Source organism: Mizuhopecten yessoensis, unplaced genomic scaffold, assembly GCF_002113885.1.
Source record: "Mizuhopecten yessoensis strain PY_sf001 unplaced genomic scaffold, ASM211388v2 scaffold10651, whole genome shotgun sequence".
In the NCBI taxonomy this organism is placed as follows: Eukaryota; Metazoa; Mollusca; class Bivalvia; order Pectinida; family Pectinidae; genus Mizuhopecten; species Mizuhopecten yessoensis.
In genome coordinates this window covers 1,658,220-1,676,278 of record NW_018408653.1, presented here as the reverse complement: position 1 = coordinate 1,676,278, position 18,059 = coordinate 1,658,220, and the positions used below count along the sequence as shown (strand labels likewise).

The 18,059-nt window shown below is 36.5% G+C and overlaps 1 protein-coding gene across 2 annotated transcripts in view; it reads left to right on the top strand.

Annotated features, from left to right (window-relative positions):
- The window catches only part of LOC110461697 (serine-aspartate repeat-containing protein I-like), a 43,136-nt gene extending 26,909 nt beyond the window's left edge, over nt 1-16,227 (top strand). Inside the window, exons 14-15 of one of the 2 annotated variants that reach the window (XM_021515303.1) lie at nt 7,748-8,321; nt 10,233-16,227. In XM_021515303.1, coding sequence (XP_021370978.1) covers nt 7,748-8,321; nt 10,233-12,868 — 3,210 coding nt within the window. In that variant the 3' untranslated portion in view covers nt 12,869-16,227. Of the gene's footprint in view, nt 1-7,747; nt 8,759-10,093 lie in introns of both variants that reach the window. The other variant, XM_021515302.1, reaches the window with a different exon arrangement.
- The last annotated feature ends 1,832 nt before the right edge of the window (nt 16,228-18,059 follow it).

Here is an 18,059-nt window from a genome sequence, read left to right as displayed (position 1 = left end):
TAAATGTAAACAGATTGTATGAAAAAGTTCTGCATTCTACAGGATTTAGGATGGTCCAAGGCACATAAACAGGTTTCCAGGGTCCTATCACACGTGGTGGTTTTACATACACACCATCACACACATATTCACAACTCCACAATTAGAAATGAACTTTACATACAAGCAAACAAGAATGACTTTCAAATTATACATTGTGCTGGAATATTATCTTATAAAATATATTGAATTGTCAATGAAATCTTTACACTAGACAGATCACAGGAATTCTGACAGAGCTCGACAATTTGTAATGAACAGTTTTAATTATTTTTGCGATGGCGTATTCTAGTTTCATATCGAAATATCAGTACTCCTTTAGTGAACTTCAAACCAACTGCTGTATAGTAGTGTAAGAGTCGTTTTCCTTATTCTACTAGTGTTACAGGTACGTAGGTGACACGAGCAGCCTCGACCGTTGGACCTGTGTGTAATGTGCTATTTCTCCTATCTCTCGTTTCAGAATGAAGAAGATGCTGAAGAAGACAAACACGACGAGTTGTAACCATAAGATCAATTAGAATAACTTATTATTTTTAACGTCAAAAAAACAACAAGATATTAAAAAGAAAGCGAAACAATTTGTCGTCAAGATTTGCAATAAGATATCTGACGACCGATTCTCACGATTGAGTGAATGTTTGTGTCTACATGGTCTGTGAACGAGAGTAACGATTGTACGAAAGTTTTACATTTGTCATTGTCCATAGGTGTGAATGAGATTTATTGTGAAAGAAATACGATCCTATTAGTGCAGGTTTTCTCTTTGAAAAAAATTGAATTCCAATCTTTAAAAGTATTTTTTTAACTACAAGTATTGAAGTGTTGTGAAGTAGAGAACCTTTCAGGCTTTCAGTCAGTCATTGGACGAACAGCACAACTTTTAACAAATCACATTCTTTAAGCTTCTTTGAATTGCTTTAACTCATAATATGATTGTGATAAAGTACTTAATGCCAAGTTGTTTGGTTGGCGTTGTCCTGCAGATTTGCTTGTTGTTTTCTTGAATGGGCACAATAAAATATTAAATGTGATTCCAGCAACTCACCTTGAACTATGCATCTTTGCATGTCGCTGTTATTAACATTTGTCTGAAAAATGGTTTACATTCTGATGCCATTGACAAGGTGTAACAGAGGTTGTTTTACATACAAATTGGAACCAATGAAATGTCATTCCAAGTTGAGAGATTACTGTGGGACTCTACAATCTAAAACTAATCGGTGTACAATTGATTGTGTTTCGAACCATCAGCTACGTTGTGCTAGCATTTTGTTTTTGAGTTATGGACCCTATATGGTCTTCAGGAATAATTAATGTTCACATTTTGTAATAAAATGTTTCTTTCTTTATGCATTGTTTTGTGTTGAATTTCACCCAGTTTTCGTAATTCCTGCATGTGTTTTTTGAGACATGAATATGCACATTTTTGAAAATAGATCATGTGGTCCCCTTTAACTAGTGTTTTTCGATGAGGGCTGGTCCCATTTTTATGAACCAATCTCGTTCACATACTTAACCCTTTCACCCCTATGCAACTTTAGTAGACTCTCCCATGCATTGGTCTGGATAAGTCCATTATGGTCTACAGTGGTGAAAGGGTTAAGTTGATTGCTCAAATCAATGTTCTTGTAACTTGCCACGATATTGCAAAAACAGGTACAAGCCTCCTCTGTCAATACACCTATAATATAATCAGTATAGGTGTATTGACAGACAAGGCTAGTACCTATGTTGCAACTTGATCAAAATGTAGCATTGTGATCATCTGCTTCATGTTTCAACCAAGTACCAACTCAAATTGTATTTCGAAATTTCAAAGAGTTCTTTCTCACTTAAACTTGAAATTGAGCTTGAGCTAAGAATCTTGAGTTTTGTATGTATATGGTTTGAAGTATAAGGGGCCCTGTGTTTGAGGTATAAGGGGCCCTGCATCCCGTTACATCAAGGATTCCATTACTTGGAACTTATCTGTCACTTTAATGTTAAGTTAAGGAGAAAGTTAATATGGTGATATTTTCATAAAATTGAAATCATTGAAAACATACTTTTAGATTCAAAATACTACAACAATAACATAAAATTACTCGGTTTGCGCACATGATTTTCAAAAGATTGCTTGTACTTATGAATTATAATACGACCAGATCCAGAGTTCTGGGAAGATTATAATACGACCAGATCCAGAGGTCTGGGAAGATTATAATACGACCAGATCCAGAGGTCTGGGAAGATTATAATACGACCAGATCCAGAGGTCTGGGAAGAGGATCATGGAAAAATGCAGACAAATCTAAACAATTGTTTAAAATTTTCATTGCTTTTCACTAAAAAAAAAGTAATAATGACCTAAGCCTAAAACAATACTACTTGTTCAGAAAATTAATTTCTCAGCAGTTCACTTCAACCTTGACCCTTGATCTGAAAATCAATGGAGATTCCTTCTAATAAGGTTCCTCCTCTCTCCATGGGCAATCATCCTGTGATTTTTCAAGCTATATTAGACTCCCAAACTATTTTCACAACGTTCATTGTGACCTTGACCGCTGACTCCAAGTGTTATTGATCAAAAACCAAAAGGTATCTACTGTACATATGGATGATTCCCTTATAACCCCATACGAGTTCATTAGGGAAACAAATTGTAGACAATACAAATATTCATCTACTGTGTAGGTGTTTAATTTTGTGGGGCTAATATTTGCGGTTGCCCAGATCAGAAGTAGTTCACAGAGCCAGTTAACTCATTCACCCCTGAAATGTCATAATGAACTGTTCCAAACTTTGAATTGGAATAATTCAAATGTGTTTTTAGGGGTGAATGAGTTTAATATATTACGCTCCAGAGGCTACTTTTGTATTTCATTTATTTTACAAGTGTTTTGCAGTAAAAGGATAAACATTCATGGGTATTAATGTCATGCTCTCCTTGGTGACCGTGAATATAGCGAAAATAAAAATGATAAACTAAACAGATGCATCATAAAAGGCCAACACGAAAGGCAGTTTCACACTAAAAAGAAATGGCCAAAGGAAAGATCTTAACAAAGAAAGGTTTTCACAAAAATCTGGTGACGAAATAATGCTCCGAGAATTGTCCTTGTATTGCATCTGTCGCCCTGTTAAATCCAGTACAACAGTCACCATTAGAGATAAGAAGAATTATGAGCACAGTTAAAAGATTAATCATTTTCTAGTATAGACTGACAGTCTGCAGCAACATCAGCAAACACTGGAGGTCATTTATTGCAAAATAGAAGGAGAAACTGGTAAATAAGACAATGTATTGACTTCTTCACAACAGAAACAATAATGTAAAGAAGAAACCAAATTCGGGTTAAATATCAATTAAAATCATTCACCCCTGAAGACACATTTGAGCTCTTCCAATTCAAAGGTTGGAATAGTTCATTACGAAATTTCAGGGGTGAATAAGTTAAACTTGGTCAAAATATGAATAAAGAAATATATTCACATAGCCATGCATACAAATATTGTCAACTGATTATGAAGAATTCTGTGGTCTTGAAATGGTTACAAGAGCTCCCTATCCTTGAAAAGATATACATTGCGTCCAAAATCGATTGCAAAACTGCCTGTATAATAAAAAAAAAAAAAAAGAGAACACCATAGATCAAACTCAAAATCGATAAAACTAGGGCAACATATGAACAAAGAACAGATTTACATGGAGACCCTTGAAAAGTACAAGGATAATACGAACAGGTGTTCCGGAAGGGTAAGCGTCTTCTGCTTCATCGACGACACCCGCCATGTAAATCTAGGTCAAATCCAAGTAATGTTAAAGCCTCGCGTCGAGAACTCTGGTAATCATGACAACAAAACCACAAGGCACTCTAATGAACATAATAAAAAAACATCGACCCGAGTTCCTGATGGCGACCAACCGGCATCTTTGAAAACCCTGTGTTGTAACTTTGTCTATCAGCAGTCGACATTTATCACATAAGTCTTGATATTTGGAGCAAGCGTACCGAATTAACTGCGACAAGTTAACGCCGTGGGTAAGGGAGCATGGATGTTACTAGCAATAAAGGGAAAGACAACACATCGTCGATTTTATTATCTTTATGTAACATTGAAGGAATTCGATGGGTTTCGGTCTGATTAATGTGTCCGTTGTTGGATGAAGTGTAATTAACTACTAAGTTACAGAAAAAAAGCACCCCATCGTTTGGTAAAATGCATGTATAACACATGTATTATATACACATTTGGTGTGTCTGTATGCACCAGGTGATCCTCGTACCAAAAAAAACGATAATACCGAAGTGTCAACAAACCCTTAACCCTTTCACCCCTATGTAACTTAAGTAAACTGTTCCATGCATTGATCTGGACGAGTTTATGGTAGTCTACAGTGGTGAAAGGGTTAATTCGAACTCAAAATCGATAAAACTAGGGCAAAATAAGAACACGGTAATATTTACATGGAGACCTTTGGAATGGTACGAGGAGAACAAGAGCAGGTTTTCAACCTCGATTATTCTTTAAAATTTGATTACATCATCATAATCCTTGCTGCGTGGAAGTCGTATTATCACTTTCTTGTATTTTCAACTTCCTACAATCATGGGATACATTTTTAATGTTGTGCCTTACACCTTTACTTAATCTATATGTATAGGGAGAGAAAAAATGTTCCATAGATACCAATAACGCATTACGGTTTCTATCTTTCAACTGCTTCAAAATAACAATAGCAAATTTTCGGGACCTCATTATATAGGAAGAGAAAATATTTCAAACCCAATTATTTATGCAAATGTCAAGAACTCCTAAACACAATCTGATTAAAATCATATCTTTGATTCCACTCCGATACTCTTACTCTACGTAGAGTACCGGAGTAGAATCAGATATCTGGTTTAAATCAGACTTACTTAATTAGTTGATCCAGTTCCTGTCTCTTTACTGCTATATTCGTGTAGTCACTTTTGGTTGATGTGGTACTTGTGTTGTCAATAGCTAAACTGTACATCCTGTCTTTCGCTTTCCAGAACTTGTCCAAACGGTTTGGACCACTTCCTCCGGCAACGAGTTCCAGTTGTTTACCATTCTCTGCGTAAATGAGTATTTCCTGACATCGAGCCTAAATCTTGACTTCTCCAATGAAAGCGTTTTACCTCTCATTCTTTTATTCTGGTTCACCCTTAATAGATCATTTACTCCATTCTTGTCACTTCAACAATGTCTCCTCTGTCCCTTCGATATTTTAATGATGGCAATTTCAGGTGTCTCATTCGTTCCTCGATCATACGTCATATCTTACGTACACATGTATGCTTGTCGTGTTGTTTTTTTTTATCTGACCATCATACCTTAATACCATTGTCCTGGTGATTATGAAGACGGTTTTTTGTTAAACAATTATGACTCGTGTGAAAGATCCAGAAAGCTGAAGGTCAAATGTCAATGCATCAGATGTAATTGTTCTGTAGAAAACAAATCATTTGAGGTTTGGTCCATATTAAATTTGATACCCGTTACCTTGAACGTCGGTGAAAAAAATTTCATATGAACAAACATGATATTTGTGCACCACAAAGCTACAGACCAAATTGTATAGTAACTCAATCCGCCTCATCGTTCTGAAGAAGTCTCGACACAAAGTTTGACGACAGATGCTGCCAGGTGAGCTAAACTCGAATGAGTAATTTATCAGTCAGTCTAACGGAGAACGCGGGTGCAATTTGCTAATAATGTCAGAACAAAATATATGTTTTGTAAATATATACACGTTGCTTAATATACCACAGTGTCAACCCATAAGAGCATTGATCATATTTGATACACACAGACACAAAGAAAACTCGCGCAATACCCGGAGGCAAAGCTAACCGATAAAATGTAACGTCGTCATCATAAACTGATTTTTAACATCTAGAATTCAGTGTCTGTCCCATGTAAATTGGTTTTTAAATTATTTGTGATCTTTACATTTTCCCTGATTGGACAGCAGACACCAAAACGTGGTAACCATGTGATGCAGCACACATGTGTTTATGTCCGTATTTTAATTTTCTTCTTGTGTAGACATTGTGGTATAAACTTTTTCTAGTGTATCCTGTAATACATGTTTTTTTCAGGAAGAAAACAGACGCATTGAACTTTTCTGAAAATGCAATTTACTGTTCGTAAATTGACCTAAAGACAAGTCTTAGGTTCCTTTATAGTGTTATCTATGTTTTGAAGCTATAGTTTTTGTTTCCTAATACAAGATCGATAGTAGTTTTTTAGGGAAATTTTCTCTCATGAATAAGTTTATTATGCACGCCAACTGAAATGGTCATGTCAGCAAGCAAACAGTTTGACACGAATCATTTAATGATGAATGTGTTGTTTTCAATATTTATCCTTTTAATTAAAGACACGCATGACCCACTTCAGCATGTTTTAAACTAAATTATGGTATTGGACTTGCTCCATGGACGTTTTCGTCTTTTTCAGTAAACGTTGCCCTTCTAACCGTCTATATAACACATCATCAAGTCACCTCCTTTTACTCATCAATCTTAAGTAACTCAAATTTCCGGAATGGAAAATTATTGTGGAAACCTTTCACTGCAGTTTCCGTCATTGTTCCAAAGTAGAAAGCATGTTTTTCTCCTGTAATAAGGTGTGTATTTTAAAAAAGATATGATGAAAATACCTTATTGTGATATTAGGCTTTGCGGTACTTTGATAATACTGCTCAAGAAGGGCAAAACCTCTTTATTCTGTAAACTGCTTGAAACACTTTAATTACATTGTTTTAGGATAGATGCATCCTATTGTGATGTAACATATTATCTTGAAAGAATAATGACTTTTGGAGTCCGAATAGTAAGGGCATTTGTAAAACGTTTACGTTATTTGTTTGGGGAAAACATCCTTTAAGTAAATCAAGTCTGAATAGAAGATCCCTATTTGAGGTCTGCATCACAAAAAAGTAGCATTGCAAAATATAATAAGTCACAATTAATTCTCTATGGAATTTTCAATAAGTTACTTTAACGTGTATGATCACAATTCAGTTCATGGATTTTTGGTATTGAATTGATTTTGTATTGCATACACTTGTGTAATGTTAAATGTTAACCGCTTTGATATAGCCATAGTCACATTGTGCACGTATTTGTACACATACACCAGAGTATATCAACGGGCTACATCTTAAAGTCTAAGCCTGAAAATTTAGTACGGGACTACGTTTGATAAATAATCTTTATCATGATTTCATTTCGTCAATCTCCCTTTTCGGATTAAGAAACAAACTCATTCAACCATTACCACTTTATGAATGGGGTTTTTTTTGGGGGGGGGGGGGGGGGGTAAATACACTGTTTTAAATAATAGGAAAACTTCTTCCTATAATCGATATCAATTTCAAATAGCACAACAAAGTGCACTGAATATAGTCTATATAACTAACAGTTGCCAAACAAATTCAACGTTTACCATAATAGGTTTGGTTTGGTTTAGTATTTGTTAACGTCCTATCAACAGCTATGGTCATTAAAGGACGGTTTACCATAATAAATCATATAGATGAGTGATATTATTTTTAGTAAAACTATGGATGGTATGAAGGTATGCTTTGTGAAACATATTTGCGCCATGAAGTTACAGCTTTGGCTTAAAAGGGACAGATTGCCTTTACACAATATTAATTACAACGTAAATATGGTTGATATTGTTATTTCAGGAAATGTGTACAAATTGCCATGGACGGAAATTATTGTGGTTTGGGCAGGACGAAGAGAAAGATAGTGATGGCGACGGTATACCGGATAGCAAAGATGACGACGATGACAACGATGGCATTCCAGATTCACAGGATAACGACGCCGATGGTGATGGAAAACCAGACAGCGAGGAGTATTGTGACAAAGATGGAGGATGCAAAGGGATGAAAGATTCAGATGGTGACGGTATTCCAGACCATTTAGATGACGATGATGATAATGATGGTATCCCTGATGACAAAGAGAAAGACACCGACGGTGACGGAATTCCGGATTATCTTGATGATGACGATGACGGCGATGGAATTCCAGATCACCTAGACGACGACGATGACGGAGATGGAATTCCTGATGACCAGGAAATTGACACAGATGGAGATGGTGTACCCGACTATTTAGATGATGACGACGATGGAGATGGAATACCAGATTATTTAGACGAAGATGACGATGGTGATGGAATACCCGATAATCTTGAAGATTCAGATGGCGATGGTATTCCTGATAGTATTGATGACGATGATGATAATGATGGTATCCCTGATGACAAAGAGAAAGACACCGACGGTGACGGAATTCCGGATTATCTTGATGATGATGACGATAATGATGGAATACCTGATCACTTAGACGACGACGATGACGGCGATGGTATTCCAGACGATCAAGAAGATAGTGATGGCGATGGTATCCCAGACCATTTAGACGATGATGATGATAATGATGGTATCCCTGATGACAAAGAGAAAGACACCGACGGTGACGGAATTCCGGATTATCTTGACGATGATGACGACAATGATGGAATTCCAGATCATTTGGATGACGACGATGACGGAGATGGTATCCCTGATAATCAAGAAGACAGCGATGGCGATGGTATCCCAGACTATTTAGACGATGATGATGATAATGATGGTATCCCTGATTACAAAGAAAAAGATACTGACGGTGACGGAATTCCGGATTATCTTGACGATGACGATGACGGCGATGGTATACCTGACCATTTGGATGACGACGATGATGGCGACGGCATTCCAGATAACCAGGAGGACAGTGATGGCGATGGTATCCCAGACCATTTAGACGATAATGATGGTATCCCTGATGACAAAGAGAAAGACACCGACGGTGACGGAATTCCGGATTATCTTGACGATGACGATGACGGCGATGGTATACCTGACCATTTGGATGACGACGATGATGACGACGGCATTCCAGATAACCAGGAGGACAGTGATGGCGATGGTATCCCAGACCATTTAGATGATGATGATGATAATGATTGTATCCCTGATGACAAAGAGAAAGACACCGACGGTGACGGAATTCCGGATTATTTTGATGATGATGACGATAATGATGGAATACCTGATCACTTAGATGACGACGATGACGGCGATGGTATTCCAGACGATCAATAAGATAGTGATGGCGATGGTATCCCAGACCATATAGACGATGATGATGATAATGATGGTATCCCTGACGACAAAGAGAAAGACACCGACGGTGACGGAATTCCGGATTATCTTGACGATGACGATGACGGCGATGGTATACCTGACCATTTGGATGACGACGATGATGGCGACGGCATTCCAGATAACCAGGAGGACAGTGATGGCGATGGTATCCCAGACCATTTAGATGATGATGATGATAATGATGGTATCCCTGATGACAAAGAAAAGGCCACCGGCGGTGACGGAATTCCGGATTATCTTGATGATGATGACGATAATGATGGAATACCTGATCACTTAGGCGACGACGATGACGGCGATGGTATTCCAGATGATCAAGAAGATAGTGATGGCGATGGTATCCCAGATCATTTAGACGATGATGATGATAATGATGGTAACCCTGATGACAAAGAGAAAGACACCGACGGGGACGGAATTCCGGATTATCTTGATGATGATGACGATAATGATGGAATACCTGATCATTTGGATGACGACGATGACGGAGATGGTATCCCTGATAATCAAGAAGACAGCGATGGAGATGGTATCCCAGACTATTTAGACGATGATGATGATAACGATGGTATCCCTGATTACAAAGAAAAAGATACTGACGGTGACGGAATTCCGGATTATCTTGATGATGATGACGATAATGATGGAATACCTGATCATTTGGATGACGACGATGACGGAGATGGTATCCCTGATAATCAAGAAGACAGCGATGGAGATGGTATCCCAGACTATTTAGACGATGATGATGATAATGATGGTATACCTGTTGACAAAGAGAAAGACCCCGACGGTGACGGAATTCCGGATTATCTTGACGATGATGACGATAATGATGGAATTCCAGATCACTTAGACGACGATGATGACGGTGACGGCATTCCAGACGACCAGGAGTATAGTGATGGCGATGGTATCCCAGACCATTTAGATGATGATGATGATAATGATGGTATCCCTGATGACAAAGAAAAGGACACAGATGGTGACGGTATTCCAGATTATCTTGATGATGACGACGATGGCGATGGCATACCTGATCACTTAGACGACGACGATGACGGCGATGGGATTCCAGACGATCAAGAAGATAGTGATGGCGATGGTATCCCAGACTATTTAGACGATGATGATGATAACGATGGTATCCCTGATTACAAAGAAAAAGATACTGACGGTGACGGAATTCCAGATTATCTTGATGACGACGATGACGGCGATGGAATTCCAGATCACTTAGACGACGACGATGATGGTGATGGAATTCCGGATAACCAAGAAGATAGTGATGGAGATGGCATTCCTGATTACCTTGATAACGATGATGACGGTAATGGTATTCCCGATGATCAGGAAAAGGATACAGATGGTGACGGAATTCCTGATTACCTGGATGATGACGACGATGGTGATGGAATACCTGACCATTTAGATGATGACGATGATGGTGATGGTATACCTGATGATAAGGAGAAGGATACAGATGGTGATGGCATACCTGATTACTTAGACGACGACGATGACGGCGACGGAATTCCTGACCATTTAGACAACGACGATGATGGCGACGGTATTCCTGACGACCAAGAAGACAGTGATGGCGATGGTATTCCAGATCATTTGGATGACGACGATGACGGTGATGGTATTCCCGACGACAAAGAAAGGGACACCGATGGCGATGGCATACCAGATTATCTAGATGACGACGATGACGGCGACGGTATCCCCGACCACCTAGACAAAGATGATGACGGAGATGGTATCCCAGATGATCAGGAAGATAGTGATGGCGATGGAATTCCAGATCATTTGGACGACGATGATGATAATGATGGCATACCTGACGACAAGGAAAAAGACACTGATGGAGATGGCATTCCAGATTATCTTGATGATGACGACGATAACGATGGTATTCCAGACGAACTGGATGACGATGACGATGGCGATGGTATACCTGACGACAAAGAAAAAGATACAGACGGCGATGGTATTCCTGACTATCTCGATGATGATGATGATAATGATGGTATTCCGGATCATTTAGATGATGATGATGACGGTGATGGTATCCCAGATGACAAAGAAGACAGTGATGGTGATGGCATTCCTGATATTCTCGATACAGATGATGATGGAGATGGTATCCCAGATGACCAGGAAATAGATACAGATGGAGATGGAATCCCTGACTATCTTGATGACGACGATGATGGTGACGGTATTCCTGATGATCAAGAAGACAGCGATGGAGATGGCATACCTGATCATTTGGACGATGACGATGACGGCGACGGGATTCCTGATGAAAAAGAAAAGGACACAGATGGTGATGGCATTCCTGATTATCTTGATGACGACGATGACGGTGACGGTATTCCTGACCACTTGGATGACGACGATGACGGAGATGGCATTCCCGATAATCAAGAAGACAGCGATGGCGATGGAATTCCGGATTATTTGGACGATGATGATGATAATGATGGCATTCCTGATTATAAAGAGAAAGACACAGATGGTGATGGAATCCCTGATTACTTAGACGATGATGACGATGGCGATGGCATTCCTGATCATTTGGATGATGACGATGACGGCGATGGTATACCAGATGATAAGGAAAAAGATACAGACGGCGATGGAATTCCTGATTACTTAGACGACGATGACGATGGCGATGGCATTCCTGATCATTTGGATGATGACGATGACGGCGATGGTATACCAGATGATAAGGAAAAAGATACAGATGGCGATGGAATTCCTGATTACCTTGATGACGATGATGACAACGATGGTATCCCTGATCACTTAGATTCCGATTCTGATGGAGATGGAATCCCAGATTTTATGGAGAAGGATACTGACGGTGATGGCGTAGCTGACTTTTTAGATTTTGATGACGACAATGATGGAATTCTAGATGCTTTTGACAACGACGATGACGGCGATGGTATTCCAGATGACGAAGAGGACAAAGATGGGGATGATATCCCAGACTTTAAAGACACAGATGCCGATGGTGATGGAAATGCAGATAAAATTCAGGATAGTGACGGAGATGGAATTCCTGACCATCTGGATACTGATGCTGATGGTGACGGCATTCCTGATAACCTGGCTGATGCAGATGGAGATGGCATCCCAGACATTCTAGACGATGACGACGACAATGATGGTGTTCCTGATGAATTAGACAAAGACGATGATAATGATGGCATTCCAGATGATAAAGAATCCAAACAATGTGATCAAAATGGATGTAAAGGAGTAAAGAAACCCGTAGATGACGAAGATGATGACGACGATGATGACAATGATGACGAAGATAAATCTCAACAGTCCTTATTTTCAAAATTAGTTAGTGCAGTATCAGACTTAATTTTATCAAACGATAATGAAGAGAAGAAGTCCGAAAGCGTTCGAAATTTGCCTAGCCCATCCAGAAAGAAAGACAACGGAAAATCTAAAGATCACGAACAAGAAATTGACTTATTAGATTTATTTTTTGGTGAAGAGGATGATAAAAAGGACAGTAATGAAAATGATTCCAATGAGAAGAAGCGACCAGTAGGAGCGTAACTATTAGCTTTCTAGTTAACATTTATATATAAATTAATTTATCAATTGTTAAATTATCGGAAATGAATTAAACAATGAATTAATTATCGCTAAAGTACTAAAGTATTCGGAATATGAATTTTGTATATACAATTAAAGTAATATACAGCTCATCGTAAAATGTCAGGGGAAAATATAGATATCTTTAATTAGAAAAGATATTCAAAACATTTTGATATATGCAAATACGAAAACATTCTGCATATCTGCTAGTTATGATGTGTTTAACTTATAAAAAGTAAAAACGATACACGTGTCTGCCGGAACACGATAAATCATGTATTTATAACGATATTTTGAACATACCTATAGTGACTGCTATGACACTATTTTTATATACAATATATATTACTATGGTAAATGTTAAATATTACATGTTTAACATGATCGTTGCGTTAAGTCATGTCATGTCTATTTCAACTCGGTTTCAGTAGAAACACAGAGAGCAAAATAACTACGTAAGATATAATTATATATTTAATAGAAGTAATTATCAGACTTCAAGTGGTACTCGAAAAAATGGAATCTCAATTATCTTAAAACTATTTTTTTAATTTGTACATCGAATAAATTGCCATCGCCGTAATCTAGGTCACGTGTTAATTATACATTACATTTTCAATCAAATGTGAGGGTGCTAACTTGTAATATTAATTTTTAACTTGAATTGATTCTTAGCCATATTACTTGACATCGTGTACATGTGTTCTCCATTTAGAAATTGTCAGGTATCTTGAGTTAACCCTCGTTCACGCTACGTAATATGCTTATTCTTCAAATATTTTATCCATAGTGTGACTAGAAAAAAATAATAGGAGTAATGGCAATCTAGCTTTGTCTCTTTAGCAGATATAGACATCAAAAATAGATTTAATGTAGCATTGTGTAGTTTTTATTTATGAAGTTAATATTTACCGTGCATTATATTCCTTATGTAGCCAAAATGCGATTCACTGTTGTCATACATTCCTCAGTACATCATTGGTGAGAGTTACCTACAGAGCCTGCTCGTTCGAATTACAAAATGTCTGTTTAACTTTCAGCACTAGCAATGAACATATCGAAAAGTGTCATTGAAGAGAGATACTGAAAATAATGAACTTTGTTAATATGTTATTCCTTCGATTTGCTGATCAGCTTTATAAATTGAAATATATTTTTCATGAAAAAAATACTCCTAAAACAATTATAAGCACAATTTAAGACAATGTTTACCGAAATTAATAATTTAGCATCCACAGAAAACATAATATACCTACATGTTGTACATTTAACGGTTCAATTGGTGGTGAATACCATTTTACGGGACAACGTTTAAAACTTGAGCTGTTGTTTATGTGATGGATGATATTGTTTATATTTACTCTAGCATAATATAGGCATATATATCATTATGATTTTGGGTTAATAGTTTTATTATATAAATATATAGCACCATATCATAACATATTGTTGCAGTTACCGCGATTAAAAATAAAAAGACATTATTGTTTACTGTAAACGTACTTATTTAAGCGCACTAAAACTTAAGCGCATTATTGAATTAGCGCTATAATGAATTGTCGTAGCCACAGTGTATATACACATAAAGATAATTAAGGAAACATTATCGTAATTAAGCGCAATAGTTATAGCCAAATCGCTTGAATAATATCACCGCTTAAATACGTACGTTTCCAGAATTCAAACCAAAATAGAAATGTGTGCATTTATTACGTCGATAGAATGAAAATATTTTACGATACTATTTTCACTTTTAACAACATGGTGTCTAGTCACTAGTATATATTCAGTCGTTTACTTTATTGTTGTATGGTATTCTGTGTATATAGTTTTAAGTGATGTATGTGTGTCATCCACTTTCATCCATATCGTATCATTTTTATGACAAAAACATAATATTTTAACATTGCTCAAAAGTATAGTCTTCCAAATACTGCTAGTATACTTACAAAAAGTGGACTTTGTTCTAGAATGCGTATTTTAAACTGACATCAGCTAGCTCAAACAAAACGTGGTTTTGTTCTAATTTGCTCAAAATCTATGCAAATATATTTCAAAATTTGTGCTTTTGCTTAGATTAAAAGGAAACTGTTGACATATCTATTTCGACGTTATCATGACTGGTTTGCTTACAAAAACATCCATATATCCCATTCATGTTTTCCTTAAAATATGTTTGACTGCATTTTTCACACAATGTTTTTATTTTTAGAGTTCAATCTTAAATAAATCAATCAATGAATAGCAAACATATTTTCAACTCACATGATCCGTACTTTCTTGCCAGATGATGTTTGTGTAATAGTTTAAATAGTTCTATTGAATGACGTTATGAAGATGTATGTAATGTATGATTATTTTTTTCGTGTATGATTTATGGAATTTTTCGATGTTTTGAGTTTCCTGTTGCACACTAGTGATCATTGTTATAAAATGTTTATATCATCACATTTATTTGTTTATTTCACTTTGTCAATGATTGCTTCCTTGTGAGTTCATATGTTATGTCCCAGCCAAAAACTGAAAACTTCCATCTCAGTGGTGAAATCCAGACGAATTTTAGGTCGTGTTTACAACCACCAAACGACACGGCTAAAACACTATAACACCAAAAGTCAAAACCATGCTTATTATTGAATACTTTAAAGTACATGTATATGTTGCGAAGCAGTTAACAATCTAGCAATGATTCAAATGAACAACATGGAAATCATTTGTTTTGATTTCTAAACATTTGTAGCAAAATACATAAAAAAAATACGAAAAAACGAATTTCAATCAGAATAAAGTACAATGTATAAAGAATGACTTTTTCCTGGTCTTAATCATATTTTTTCTCGAGTGTTAGATGACTTGAAACTTTACCAATCCATGAAAAAATTGACACGGAAATCATGACGCGTTTCATTGCGATTTTGTTAGATTCAGTAACTTAAAAGCAGGTGGAGGTACAGGACATTGTTATATTTAAATTAAATGTTTATGGAAAATATCATTGTTTGAATTTTTGCCTTTTATATCGTTGCTGCCAAAAGGATTCAAATATTCAACTATTAAAATGAAAATGTATCGCTGCATAAAAAGTCTCAAATCTTTGGAGGTTTATTAATTTGTAACAAAAGAATCAACGCGTTTTCTAAAAAAGCATAAAAAAAATCAATAAATTAAAAAAGACATGAGTACAATAATTTCGTATTAATTAAGAACCATTTATGTCATTAAAAAACCCTCTACACTTATCGTGAGTGATGGCAGCCGTTTCATGTGTCAATTTCTATCCTCTGTACATTCGTCAATAAATCACTGGGATGAATGATTTTACATGTGTTTATTATTTATCGATGTATTCATTTCTGATTATGACATATTACTGAAAAAAATGTCTCTTTTCCTGGAACCTTACTATCGCCGATTTGCTAAAATAGTAAATTTCATGAGAACTCTTCACGCGAATTTCATGTCTAGAAGCTAAGGAAAAAAAGAAAGCGCTATGGTAAGGTTAGATTAATCAAATTACTTATATTTTCGCGGGTTCTATTTTTCACGGAAAAAATGTTTTTGGAAAACCCGTATAAATTAGAATAGCGTGTTAAACCACATTTGCAAAATTACGGATCCACATTTATTAAAGTTTGGAAATAATTTCAGCCTGATGGTCTTGTATTAATAAGCTTACGAGTTTCAAAAGTGGAACAGCAATCTCATAATTACTTGCATTTTAATGGAAGAACAAGAGAAACATTAATTGTCCTCTACCAAATACATCAATTGTACTAGAACACTTGAAGTCTGGCCAACATGAGGTAGAAAATGGTGACGCTATGGAGAGGGAAAACATCAGAGAATCACATGGATCTTTGACCGAAAAATCTTAATATACAAAGATGTCTACCTCTTACAATGTACTACTTTAAAAGGACTGATGAAGTAATAAATAGTGCAGCTACGTGACAGAGCGGAAAGCATCATTAAATCAGACTTTAGTATTTGACTTTGACCTTGTTGTTCTGAAATAAATAAGTACCTACATTTTACCAAGTTTAATAAACTAAGTTGGGTAAAGATGATCTCGACCTTTTAACAAAATACCCCAAACAAGTTAGGTATGTACAACTTATAATTACTAGATACTAAATCATAAAGTGTGGCTCTAACATAAGAAATAGGGAAAGTCCTAGCCAATCAAAAACACGCAGGGCTAAGTATCATTTAACGTTTTAATGATGTTTGAAAACCAAACATTTGTAATTTAAAATACATTCCGATATGCTATCTAACAGTTTCAGAAATATGAATCTTCGAATTGCATTTTAATTGGGGAAAGCAAGCTGTGTGAAAAAAAAACATTTTAACATCCTCTAAACGTTTTAAGATATCGATTTTAGTGTACACCAACCAAATTTAAATGTTTAGATACTGAACTAATCGGAATTACTTAAGCTTAATAATATAAGTCATCAAACGATTATCATTATTTGTCAAAGGAAACTCGAGCTAGGATCCGGTGTTTCAATGCACCACAAGTCTGAACACATTCCAAAAAATGTCAACTGCAGAAGTGCATAGCCACTAGAAAATGTTTAATACCAGATGTACATTTTCTGTAGTCTTGTCAGACATGTTGACACCGCTTCCATGTTTGTTGAAGCCCGTGATGATTTTTATCATCTGCGCAAACAATATTATTCTTATCACAAGGATAGGATCAAAGTCATGCATGTGGTATCTAAATTGGAAATCTGGTATGACTTTTCGTCGTGGTCTGCTAGAATTTCGAAGAGAGATACTTGGAACGAAATGTTTGCATTGTCTCGGCAACCTGGATCATGGTCCGTTCGGTGATCAGCGTTTGATTGACCTCGCACAAAGAACAGAAACTTGGCGTGAAACATATCTTCAGCATTCCAAAAAGCCTTAGTTTGGAAGCCTTACCTCGAATTGCTAAAGAGCAAAATATATATTGAAACATTAAGGAGATTACGTTTAGTGTAAAAGCGTCAATGGCAACCTCATTTAGAATAACCAGTAACTAATTAATATCAAAGTTTTACTTTCTACACAATGTAGGTAGTAAACGTGTCGCAACGTTTCAAGACCGACTGGTCCCTTCGTCAAGCTATGACTTTGTGTAGAACGTCAAACTTTGATA